This window comes from Gadus morhua, chromosome 10, assembly GCF_902167405.1.
Source record: "Gadus morhua chromosome 10, gadMor3.0, whole genome shotgun sequence".
Classification (NCBI taxonomy): Eukaryota; Metazoa; Chordata; class Actinopteri; order Gadiformes; family Gadidae; genus Gadus; species Gadus morhua.
In genome coordinates, this window is record NC_044057.1 from 19,259,289 (window position 1) to 19,272,380 (window position 13,092).

Genomic DNA, 13,092 nt, shown 5'->3' on the forward strand with positions numbered 1-13,092 from the left:
CGCCATAGGGATAAACGTTTTACATTTCAACATTATAGTGTCGTTTTCTAATATGTAAAGCGCGTATTTTTACAGGTTTAGCGAGGTTTCTTATCCAATCGAATAAAAACAGCAGTTATAAAATCGTTATGGCCCGTTATGCCAGCCTGCTCTCTTCCAGTTCAAAGCATACACTTCACAATAATAGCATCACCCAAACATGACCGATTCCAAAGACGTAAATAACTATTTAAACTAGCAATTTTCTATAATGACTTTTATAAACCCAGCATAAATTGTCATTCAGTGGGACTTTAGCACTATTGACTTATATCTAGGATATAATTATTTGTTTTTTTAAATCCTTCTGCAAGATATTTTCGCTTCCGGGGCAGGAATATTTTTTCTGTGTTGCTGTCGTTTTTCTGCTGTCCACATTGCAGGTTGCAGTAAAATAGTCACGTTTTGATTTTCGATGCCGACAGTGCGATATTTGACGGCTGAATCACAATAATGGGATATACATTGACTGTCAGCAGAGCCAGGCGAGCAACAAGGACATTGTGGCTGTTGTTGCTTGTCAGTCTGTCTATATGCATATGTGTTTGCAATGCATCATCTCAAGAGGACAGTGCCATGGAGAACATCGTAACAGAGAAGAAGGTGGAAGAAAGCCACAGGCAGGATAGTGTAGATTTGCTCATCTTCATCATGCTTCTCACCCTTACTATTTTAACTATTTGGCTATTCAAGCACCGACGATTCCGATTCTTACACGAGACAGGACTGGCGATGATCTATGGTGAGGAACCCCGTTGGCACTGTGGATGTAATGGGTGGCATGATTCTCTGAATAAGAAAAGGAAATGATAATCACAGTTTTACGGTGCATTTGGCTTATTGAAATATAAACATCCGATTCTATAATGGTTGAGTTCAATATTTGTCAAATTGTAAATAAAGCGAAAATTAGGTATATATGTATTATTTAAACCACACAACTATTTCACTTGACAATTCACACAATTCCCCCCCTTTTCACTGTAAAATGCCAATTGGAGAAGGTTTGTATGATACAGCCTTATTTGTAAATGTTTTGACAATTTTGTGTGTGTGTGTGTGTGTGTGTGTGTGTGTGTGTGTGTGTGTGTGTGTGTGTGTGTGTGTGTGTGTGTGTGTGTGTGTGTGTGTGTGTGTGTGTGTGTGTGTCTGTGCGTGTGTGTGTGTGAGTGTGTTTGTATAGGTGTACTGGTTGGTGTGGTGCTGCGCTATGCCATCCATGTTCCCCGTGACATCAGCGCTGCCACCCTGAACTGCCATGTTAATGCCAGCCCTGCCACCCTTCTTGTGAACATCAGTGGCAGATTCTACGAGTACACTCTGAACGGAGAGATCAGTGCCAACGTGTTGGATGATGTGCAGGATAACGAGATGCTGAGAAAGGTAAACGTTGAAGTGCATGTTGCGAGTGTGTGTTTTTGATGTGCTGGCGTTTTAGTTTTGTCAACCGCCCTTGTGGTGTAGGTTCATGTTTGTTGTCAGTTAGAACTAAGAGGTCGTCTGTGAATGAATATTATAAATAAATTATAGCTGTTCATAGTCATTCGGGTACAGATTCACTAAATGTCTTTAGGCTTTTGACTGCAGGCTAGCCCAGATTATTCTGGAACATTTATAAATACATTCCAATACAAAATTGCTCAGTGCCCCGAGTTTCAACAGAAACAAGATTAGGATTAGTAAGGTTGATACACTTGAGTAATACTAAATTGGTTTCACCGAATATCTATTACCCTTTTGTGAGTAGATTTATCCCCCTTATGAATTAATTTGAACCTTTTGAAACCATTTTTGGTTGTCTGGCTCACAAGCCCCATCATTCTGACCTACATTTCTTTATTAAATTACGGTGGCATGGAAGCCTGTTATTGTGCCACAATTATCATTTACCGTTGCAGAGCGGCTGATGGTTTGCAAAAGAGATGTGTAAATGTTTGCATCAATAAAATATTTGTCATATTATCTCATTAGTCCTTTTGATTACTGTATGTTTACTTGCTGCTATTTGTCTTTGGGACCCAGGTAACCTTTGACCCGGAAGTGTTCTTCAACATCCTACTGCCTCCGATCATCTTCCACGCTGGCTACAGCCTCAAAAGGGTACAGAAGGCACACTCAACTCCAAACATAAGTTGCTTCAGATCAGACATGTGCTATTTTTAGCATCAATAAAATGTCCTTTTATTGCATTGTATATTTAAAATGCGTTCATATTTTGTTGATGCCTTTCAGAGACATTTCTTTCTAAACATGGGATCCATCCTGGCCTATGCCTTCATGGGAACATTGGTTTCCTGTTTTGTCATCGGGTAAGAAGTACCTCCGCTAACCAGTTCTCGACAATTGCAACGAAATCGAGCCCATGTATACCACGATTCATGGGGTCGCAATGTCCTCTGGAGTGTTGAGGAGAGTTACATTATTGCTTTGTGCTCCACAGACTCCTGATGTACGGCTTCGTGACTCTAATGAAGCATGTGGGGCAACTGGGTGAAGACTTTTTCTTCACAGACTGCCTCTTCTTCGGGGCCATCCTCTCAGCCACAGACCCTGGTGTGTGTCTGTTCAGTTGCAAGCACTACCGTTCATTGTCAAACTGTGCCAGCTCTTTGGTTGAAATGCTCAAACATGGTCGTTAGTTACCTAGCCTTACTTTATTAGAGAACTGTAGAAATTAAATCTGAGATGATCAGCACCCACCATAGATAGTGGGTGATCATAAATGGAAACGGCTAGTAAGGGAGGGAGGCGGATAGTCTAGTGTCAAGGGAGAAGTGTGCTGTTATTATTTATTTCAATAACGGGAAACACTGCCATTGTTTATTCCTTACTCGACTTGATTTGTAGAAAAACAACAGATGTGCACTAGTTGAGGACTAAAACACATGCAAATGTTCTGGTGTGTTTTTCGTTTGTGTTCCAGTGACTGTCCTGGCCATATTCAATGAGCTGCAGGTGGATGTGGATCTCTACGCCCTGCTGTTCGGGGAAAGTGTCCTCAACGACGCTGTGGCGGTGGTGCTGTCTTCGTAAGTCCTCGGCCCGATGCTATTGCTGTCCAGTGCAGTTCAGAGGAGAGGCTAGTTGCACCTGGGGAGAGTGCAAGCTATCGACCATAAACAAATCCAATATCGGTGTTCCGTTGCCATCGCGGACTGACACTTGCAGCAGACTTCTTGTTTGTTTTGTTTTGTTTTAAAAGGAAGTTACCAAAGGAAGTATAGAGTTGGAGTGTTTGAAAAGACTGTACGATCTAGGATGATCCATCCACAGGAATCCATTTCAGGCTATTCTAACATACACTGCAGTGCTCTCATTGATGCTGTGTAATTGCGTGGTCTTGTGACATTGCAACAGGTCCATCGTGGCCTATCAGCCCCAGGGGGATAACAGCCACACCTTTGAAGTCATGGCCGTGCTCAAGTCGCTGGGCGTCTTCCTCGGGGTCTTCAGTGGTTCTTTTGCCCTGGGGGTGGCTACTGGCGTGATGACAGCTCTTATATCCTTCCGGTTCAAATGTACTTCTAAACCGCTCCAGTTCATGTGTGACTTTGTTGTGTTCCTGCTCTAGACTTGTTGTTATTATACACTTCGAGAACTGTCGAGTTAATGTTTGTTAATCCATATTATCCTTATAAGTCCATGTGTACTCTGTGTATTTGCCGTTCCAGTTCTCCCACATTACTATTGAAACTGCATTTCTCTGTGAGGATTTGTTGTAAACAGTCCATTTAGAAACCAGACACCACTGCTTGACTCCTTGACCGTCACTCGTCACGTGACCAAATTCACCAAGCTGAGGGACTTTCAGCTGCTGGAGACAGCTCTGTTCTTCCTCATGTCTTGGAGCACATTCCTTCTGGCAGAGGCCTGTGGCTTCACAGGTAACACACACACACACACACACACACACACACTGACAAACTACAAAACAATTCGTATTTAGGACCTTGTTTCCTAACATGGGACCTTTCTCCCTGCATGGCCCTCTGTACTAACATGCACATGTAAGAACTTTGGTTATATAGGTACAGCTGATCCAAAAGAAACGATCCACTCATTGCACTACTGTTCTTTAGGTGTGTGTAACGTCTCTTCCGGGCCATGTTCTAGGTGTTGTAGCGGTGCTGTTTTGTGGAATTACCCAGGCCCATTACACCTACAACAACCTGTCCCCAGAGTCCCAGATCAGAACCAAACAGGTACGATCACAACAGCCCCAAGAATAAAAGTCCCCTGTTAATGAAATCTGTTGAACAGCCAAGAAGTGCTCACTCTGTTTGTTTTAAGCATTTGTAAAACGAGGATTGAGAACACGACTGCTGCAGGGAGTGCCGTGTTGTGATGTTTGCTCGTTTTGTTTGTCGTCTCAAAAGTTGTTTGAGCTGCTGAATTTCCTGGCAGAGAACTTCATTTTCTCCTACATGGGCCTGACGCTGTTCACCTTCCAGAACCACGTGTTCAACCCCATGTTCATCATCGGAGCTTTCGTATCCTTCCGCTGTCGATTCAACTGCCAACGCACTGTTTATTCTTGCCTATAGGGCTTGCACATCACTATGTACACCGCAATTTTGGAGGCATAGAACCATCGCAATGTTAGTTATTATGTTAATAGTAATGGCTTTTGGTCATTGTTTAGGGTTAGTTTATAAATGTCGATTTAGGATTTTGCAGATCTGAAACTCGTGAGTCTTCAATATGGCGGAGTATCGCCAGCAGAAAATGCCGTGATTCATTTGGCCTACTAACGGTATTCCCATTGCAGCAAACTGATATTCAGACATTCTTTGCATTCATTAACAAATATTAAAGAAGACCCAGAGGTCGAAGCGTAGCGTATCGCATATAAGCGGCTCATTCACCGATTGCTACTCCTTGACCGCAGTGACCCCAGGTGGCTGTGTTCATTGGCAGGGCTTGCAACATCTACCCCCTCTCCTTCCTCCTCAACCTGGGCCGTCGCAACAAGATCCGCTCCAACTTCCAGCACATGATGATGTTTGCTGGTCAGTGTTCTTTCAGATGCGGCCATACAGGCCCCATCGTCACTTTCTCAATTTAGCAGGGTAGAGGGAAGCACTTTGGAGGAGGTGGGGGTGGAGAGAAGGCTGTAGTCATGGAAACAAGTCACTTGTGCCCTTGGCATCTCTGCCGTCAGTTGTCTGGCTTTACTGTTTCCTCAGTAACACAATGTTATCTTACAACAGATAAAGTGAACAAACACGCTTGTGTTACCTAAAGGCCATTGTTGTCACTGTTACTACTCCGATAGACGTACACTCTTTGTACATAATCTACATTATCTAATCTCATACCTGAATTAAAGCTACCTACCTAAACATATAGTTATAACTATTTCAACTTCGCCAGCCTTCGGGCAACGTTTTTATAGAAAAAGTTAAATAAATGTCCCCCAAAAAGTAAAAAAGAAATGCATCTGTACTTGTTGATGTATGTCTACCAGAGGCGGACAGAGTACACAGCTTCCTTACTTGAGTAAAAGTACAGATACCCCTTGCTAAATTTTACTCAAGTACAAGTAAAAGTACTACAGTCAGATGTCTACTTAAGTAAAAGTACTGAAGTACTTGTTTTTAAAAGTACTTGAGTATCAAGAGTACAAGAGTATGTTTTCTAAATATTGCATTACTACTGCCACAGTGCTTACATTTATGTATAGAAACGTCCTACATGGAGTTATGAAAAATGTTAACACCTTGGAGAATGTAAAAGGAATTGAAAGTAAAATCAAGTAATTTTCATCTTTTTACCATGGCAATAGCACAATAGTATACTTAAGCAATAGATCCCGCCAGGCTGTGGTATGTGCTCATTATACCACTGTTAAGGGGCGTTGTCCGGCCCCGACGCGCAGCGGAGGGCCGGCGACCCCCTTCACAGTGGTATAATGTGAGCACATACCACTGACTGAAGTGATCTATTGCTTTTATACAATGGTTACTGTTATGGCGAAACGAAAGTCATAGACACCCTACATTTAAAAAGAAACAAAGAAAGTCAAAGTAGCCGTTTTGTTAAAGAATACAAAAAAGTAGTCCCTCCTGGCTGCCGCTATGCATCGACGGTCGCTATGCAACACACTTTAGCGTCCCTCCGAGTGAAGGCTCCGATAGAGCGGTTCGCCGGCAATTTATCCTATGGAGCAGTTCAAGGTCGAAGGGTATATTTCCCCGCTGGTGAATCCCCTCCTCCATGGTCAAGCTAAATCTCCGTGTGATAAAGTTTCTTACGATACTTTGTAATGGTTTCCTCTTCAAGGCGCGGAGTGATACTTTCATAAAATGATCGGGCGTCATAGCAGTTATGTATACGCTCTTTATACAACAGTTGGGAACCAATCAGATCGCTGGATTTAGGTCCCCCATTGTATAATTAAGCAATAGATCACGCCAGGCTGTGGTATGTGCTCATTATACCACTGTTAAGGGGCGTTGTCCGGCCCCGACGTGCAGCGGAGGGCCGGCGACCCCCTTCACAGTGGTATAATGAGCACATGCCACTGACTGAAGTGATCTATTGCTTTTATACAACGGTTACTGTTATGGCGAAACGAAAGTCATAGACACACTACATTTAAAAAGAAACCAAGAAAGTCAAAGTAGCCGTTTTGTTAAAGACTACCAAAAAGTAGTCCCTCCTGGCTGCCGCTATGCATCGACGGTCGCTATGCAACACACTTTAGCGTCCCTCCGAGAGAAGGCTCCGATAGAGCGGTTCGCCGGCAATTTATCCTATGGAGCAGTTCAAGGTCGAAGGGTATATTTCCCCGCTGGTGAATCCCCTCCTCCATGGTCAAGCTAAATCTCCGTGTGATAAAGTTTCTTACGGCAATTTATCCTATGGAGCAGTTCACTCGCCGTGTGCTTAAGCTTTCGTTAGTCTCTCCATCGCCTTGCTCACTTCCGGAGTAACAACATTTACACCCTCTCCATCATCCAACACATGTTTTACTTTGTAACTGTTTCTACTTCCAGGCGCGGAGTGATATGCAAACTTTCACAAAATGATCGGGCGTCATAGCAGTTATGTATATGCTCATTATACAACAGTTGGGAACCAATCAGATCGCTGAATTTAGGTCCCCCGTTGTATAAAGTATAACAGTATACTCAAGAACATAAAAACAATTGCTCAGCTAACATAAAAATGCAATATCAGAAAAGAAAATTCAGCTAACAATTCTATGTATGGGTGAGTTTCTCCGTTTTTTTATCAATCAAATCAACAATCGTCTCTCATCTAATTCTGACCATGGAGTTGGCTTTGGCGGAAAGCAAAGGTGATTGCTGATAGGCTGAAGGCTGTCCTAATCAGTTTCAGAGGGAATCACGTTTGAGAGGGAAACAACAAATTGAGGGTTTCCGTGATTTTTCTTTTCTCCTTTTATTTTTTATTTTTCAGAAGGAGTAACGGGTACTCACGGTTATGGATAGAAATGTAACGGAGTAAAGAGTACAATATTTGCCTCTCAAATGTACTTGAGTAAAGTCATGAGTACTCCCAAAAAATTATACTCGAGTAAAGTACAGATCCCTCAAAATTGTACTTAAGTACTGTACTCAAGTAAATGTACTCCGTTACTGTCCGGCTCTGATGTCTACACATTGTGCTTGGTGTGATCTGCAGGACTGCGCGGGGCGATGACCTTCGCCCTGTCCATCAGGGACACGGCCACCTACGCTCGCCGGATGATGTTCTCCACCACGCTGCTGGTGGTCTTCTTCACCGTCTGGGTCTGCGGAGGAGGCACCACCCAGATGCTCTCCTGCCAGCGCATTCGGTACGTCTCTGGGCCTCACACAGACCGTTCATGTTGAGTACAGGTTTGGGTTAACTACTGAGTGCTACATGGCGTGGGTTGAGTCTAGTTTGAATAATAGTAAAAGAGAAGTTCATTTTGTGGTCTGAGGTTTCAGGCAGCAGCGTGGCTTGTTTCTGCTGAGCCGTCCCTTGAGCATGTTAAGCCAGTTAAACCATCTTTTATTTATTAGGGAATTCCAGTTCTCCAACCTGTACTTTGTACAGTGTGAGCCAAGACTCGTAAGGAGAATGTTGGTTTAAGATCTCGCACTTGGTTGCCAGCTTTACTTGGTTTGTCACAGATTGTGTTGAATGACCTACCCTTCTGCAACTCTTTCCACAGAGTGGGGGTGGACGCCGACCAAGATAATCTGGTAGGCATAACGCAAGATTACGGTTTGTTTCTTTGTGACTTCCTGTTTTCAAGCAAATTTCAAACTAGTACACAAACTCATCATCGTCACTCTTGTTCTTCTCGTTTTGGAAAAAGAGTGTAAATGAAGGTTCAGAGAGGAGAAGCACCAAACAGGAGAGTGCCTGGCTGTTCCGGATCTGGTACACCTTCGACCACAAGTATCCTTTGGCAGGACCACAGGAAAAGTGTTGACATTTACATCAACTTCGTATGAATTTTACCTCCTTCAGATGCTTGTCATGATTTACATCAGGCGCCTATTCAAGCTGGTGGTTAGAAGAGTAAGCTTAACCATGCAATGGTATAAATTGTGCATGTGTTTATCATATGGTTGAAGTTCACATTGGGAGACAACAGAGGGAGCCCCCGCCACTTTAGAACAATGACTTCAATATTTAGCTGCCTTAAGATGAACCAACCAGGTGAACCTAAACAAACTCTCCTTTTTCCTTTTCCTTTTAAAAACATGTGGTCAAACCAGGCTTCAAATGTTTCTGTCTGAAAAGTTCATCAAATCAAATGTCACTGATGTTTCATGCCATGTGTCTTCATTGCATCGTCCGGATATAATCCTTGACTCTAGCCCCCCCCCCCCCCCACCAGCTATCTGAAGCCCATCCTGACTCACAGCGGCCCACCTCTCACCGCCGTGATGCCCACCTGCTGTGCCCCCCTAGCCCGCTGCCTCACCAGCCCCCAGGCCTATGAGGTCAGATGCTTGTTTTTTGGCAACCATTTTAGATCCTCTGCCTGAGTTGCTGTGATGAATTTTAGTTGTTGAGGAGCAGACATTTTGGGAGCCCCAGCCCCTAGTTTCGGTCAGGATTTTAGTTGTTGAAAAGCTTACACTGTGTCGATCTCTGAATCTAGTTTCTGTGAAGAATTGTAGTTGTTGAAAAGCAGACTTTGTAGGAATCTCTGACCCTAGTTGTTGTAGGAATTTTTGTTGTTGACAAGCAGACATTTTGGAATGTCAGCTCCTGCGACAATATTAAGTCTATGGCTATGTTTACATCAAAAAGCTGACATTTTGTATCATCAGCCTTAGTTCTGACATTGAGATTTATTGTTCGGTTGGGCTTGTACAGGTTTTTTTTTTACAGTCGATATTTTGGGTATCACTGTACCAATGTTTCAAATACTCTGAACATCACAACGTCAAGGCTGTGCATTCTAACCACGGGAAAAGGCCTTTTTAAGCGATATAGATTTTCGATCCGCGTCCAGGAATCCAAACCATACACATCTCATTCCTCCCTCTCTCTCCCGCACAGAACGAGTGCCAGCTGCAGGACGACGACTCTGACCTCATCCTGACGGACGGCGACATCAGCCTGACCTACGGCGACGTCACCATCAGCACCGACGCCACCGGCGCCTACACCACCAGCGGCGGGCCGGCTGGCCTCCCCAGCGGCACGGCCAACGCCTCCTTCAGCGAGGAGCTGGACCGCGAGCTGACGTGCGGCGACCAGGAGCTGGTGATGCGGGGCACGCGGCTGGTGCTCCCCATGGACGACTCTGAGCCCCCCTTCACAGACCACCACCGCCCGCGGATCTGATCCCATCCCCCCCCATCTCTGCGTCACACCTCCCCCCCCCCCCCCCCCCCCCCCCCCCACACTCCAGTGGAGCCGGGAGCCGGTGGACTTCTCAAACTTCTTCTTCTTTCTTAAAACTTCTCGCACCTTTTGCATTTCTAACTCTCTACCGTTAATCACTCCTAAATCCGCTCATCACTGCTTAAGGGGACTCCCCATCTCTACCTCATTCTCGTTCTGCTCCTTCTTCCCCCCTTGCCTGGGCGTCCACCGTACCTGTGATGTATGTCTTTCTTTATTAGTTAGTTGGTTTTGTTTTTTAAATATTCCATTCTTAAGTTTCGCTTTGAATGTGTGGCAATCACCTCACCAGTAACCAATGCACAGAGGTCCAACAGCATGCGTTTGGTCAAAGAACATCGCCAGTTAATTTACATGTAATCGCAATTCCCCACTATAACTTTGATTATGCATGCAAAGGACGGTGGCTTGATTTGGACGTTTTCGGGAACTAGGGTTTGTTGATCTGGCGACCGAATGTCGCTGCCCTCTCTTGTAGTCAGGGCCTAGCTGCGACCCAGTGGCTCCACCTGTCTAACCCTACATTTGATTTACAATCAAGTGCCTGGTGGTTGTAGCTCTATGCCTAGTCAACCCGTTCCTGGGTTTCCGAGGTGCCGGAATGTTTTTTTTTGAATGGGCAGTTTGTGGATGGGCAGGTCCTGCAATTGTAGTTTTTTTGGGCGGGCGATTCAAAATATCTGCTCTGTCTGTATGGTAGCATTGTACTCCATGGAGTTTTTCCGTCCGTGTTATGTGCTTGTACAATAGGCCACGATGTGATGCCACTGACTGAGCACAGAAGAGGCGGATCCCTCCCAGTGACCTTTGGCTGTGATTCAGAGAGGGATTTGACACCTTATTTTAGAAGCGGGGCCTGCTCTCGGGAGATTGGAGGGTCTGTTGTTTTTGAGTGATGAGATCCAACTACAGTCCTAATAGTCAAGGCTAGAGACATTTATTTGTCCTGCATTTGGAACGTTTTATGAGGGGGGGGAAAGGGAGGAGCTAAATGCGGATGACTTCCAGTGTTTTCTATCCTCTTTGCAACTTGGCTTCAGTACCATGAGCTAGTTACAAAATGATCATACATGTAGCATTGTCTACATTTTATATTACAATCGTGCTGCACACTCTTGTGCTGGAGTGTATCCATTTTTTTGTGTCCCTTTTTGAAACAAAGATTCCCTTCCTGAAATGTTGATCAATTTAATGTAGCTGAATATTCAAGCCGATGTGATTGGTAGTCCGACAACAATTTGAGTTGGGAGAGAAATGCAGACTTATGGTTTTGATGTTCATCTATTTGAGTTCAACGCATCATCATCATCATCAATACAGAGTCGTTGATATAGATGAGCATGCATGACAACGACTGCAGGCCCAAGCCAATGATTAATTCCACTGAATTCAGATGACTGTATTAGCACTGCGTTTCCCCTGGTTGGATCCTCTCTGATACAATGAGGTGTTACAGGATTGCATATAAGCAGCCGTGTCAAATGTATTGCACATAACGTATGGGTACCATTTCTTTGGACGTTTCATACATTTAAATGAAAAGATTTATGTAAATAAATATTTAAAATAATTCTTTTTATAGGTTGTGTGCGGCCAGATAATGTAAAATCTCTGTAGCGCGTGCAGTGGGTTGCTGCCGACTCCTTTCTCCCGGTTGTTTGGTGTGGTCTAAAAGGCAGGAAGTGTTGACAGACTGTCGCCGGGGTAACACGGTGTTGATGTTGAGGGAAGCGGGCCAGCTGCCAGACATGGCTAACAGGGTGGTTTAGAATAAAAGCCGTAGCACTTCAGCCCGCGGGGAGATAAGAACAGTTGGCCCCTTGCTGAGTTTAGAGCTAAACGATAGCAGTGGGTGGGGTTGAGGAAGCAAGGGAATGGAAATGGAGGTTTGTCAGTGGATGGGAGGGGATTGGGGGGGGGGGGGAAGCTGGAGGGGATGGTGTTTTGCCTTTCACTGTTATCTTCTGCTGTGCAGGAATGTTCATGACTTCATTTTCTGTCCCTCCACATTGCATCGTGAAGGAAATTGTTCATTTTTATGTGTTATTTTATGTTTTTTTACTATGAATATTTTATTGTGAGGAAGGGGAGCGATGACGTTGACAGGCATGAGATTTAGCCATTTTGCACTCCTTTGAGAATTTCTGTTTTTTTTTTATTTGTTTTGTTTATTAGTTTTGTCGATTGTCTTGCTATGATGTGTCTTATCCGAGTGCTGCTTATGAATTATTTCGCTTATGTTTTGGAAGGTGGTGGAACCCAAATAATGATTCATGTCAATCTGCAGTCAAAAACCTTTTTGATTTATCACTCTGTCAAAATATATATTTACATATAATTATAACATTTCCTAAAATTAAGGTTGAAGTGAGAATTTTAAGTAGAAGCATACTTCAATTTGCCATATTTATCATTAAACCGTTCAGGCCATTGTAATGAATTCTAGAAAAGAACAGAAACGTATATTCCTGTTTGCCCATCCATGACCTTTTCCAGAGCGTGACTCGCTCTCATTCACTCTCCATAAGTCTTACATTCTGCGGGGGAAAAATCAAAAGAAAACTTGTACGCCGCTATTTTTGGATGATCAACCGATACCATATTTGCATAGGCCCATATAGGTCTACATACTTGCCTGTACTGCTCTGCCAGTATATGTTCTCTCCATGTACCCTGAATGGTAACTAAACTTGTGATTGGGGTCAATCAATTGTGTCTGATGTAGCTGACCGAAGGGTCTTACCGTGCCCTGCGTATACACTGCAAAGTGTGTTTGTGAGAGCGAGCCAGAGAATCTTAATGTCTAAGTGATCTGTACTCACACTTAAGAGTGTGTGTGTATGTTGGAGAATTCTGTGTGCATGAGAGAGCGAGAGAGGGCGAGAGAGAGAGAAAGACTATGTGCCGTCTCTCTTCCTCGGTGATGCAGGTACGGAGTGTTTACATCATCTGTGTAACTATACCCTCACCTGTTCATGTGTGTGCAACGTCTAATAAACAGAACCCTGTGCTTTTGATTGAAACTTTCTTCTGTTTGTCTCTGCAGTGTCTCCGGTTACCTCACCTGGCATTAATGAGCCTCAGTCTCTGCAACCTTCCAGAGACATCCCGTCTCGGACTGCGTTGTCCATCGATGACGCAAACGGTTTAACTTTGAGATCATCAATCCACTGTCTTTCCCCTTTGTCTGAA

The 13,092-nt window shown here is 44.0% G+C and overlaps 1 protein-coding gene across 1 annotated transcript; it reads left to right on the top strand.

Moving 5' to 3' along the window:
* The first annotated feature begins 357 nt into the window (after positions 1-357).
* Positions 358-12,923, top strand: slc9a6a (solute carrier family 9 member A6a). The gene is made up of 16 exons (XM_030368099.1): positions 358-781; positions 1,223-1,422; positions 2,062-2,139; positions 2,272-2,348; positions 2,480-2,592; positions 2,963-3,068; positions 3,397-3,538; positions 3,818-3,923; positions 4,153-4,241; positions 4,416-4,529; positions 4,937-5,048; positions 7,690-7,843; positions 8,207-8,237; positions 8,354-8,436; positions 8,882-8,987; positions 9,553-12,923. The coding sequence occupies exons 1-16, from the start codon at positions 493-495 to the stop codon at positions 9,838-9,840; spliced, it is 2,088 nt and encodes a 695-aa protein (XP_030223959.1). The 5' UTR covers positions 358-492; the 3' UTR covers positions 9,841-12,923.
* The last annotated feature ends 169 nt before the right edge of the window (positions 12,924-13,092 follow it).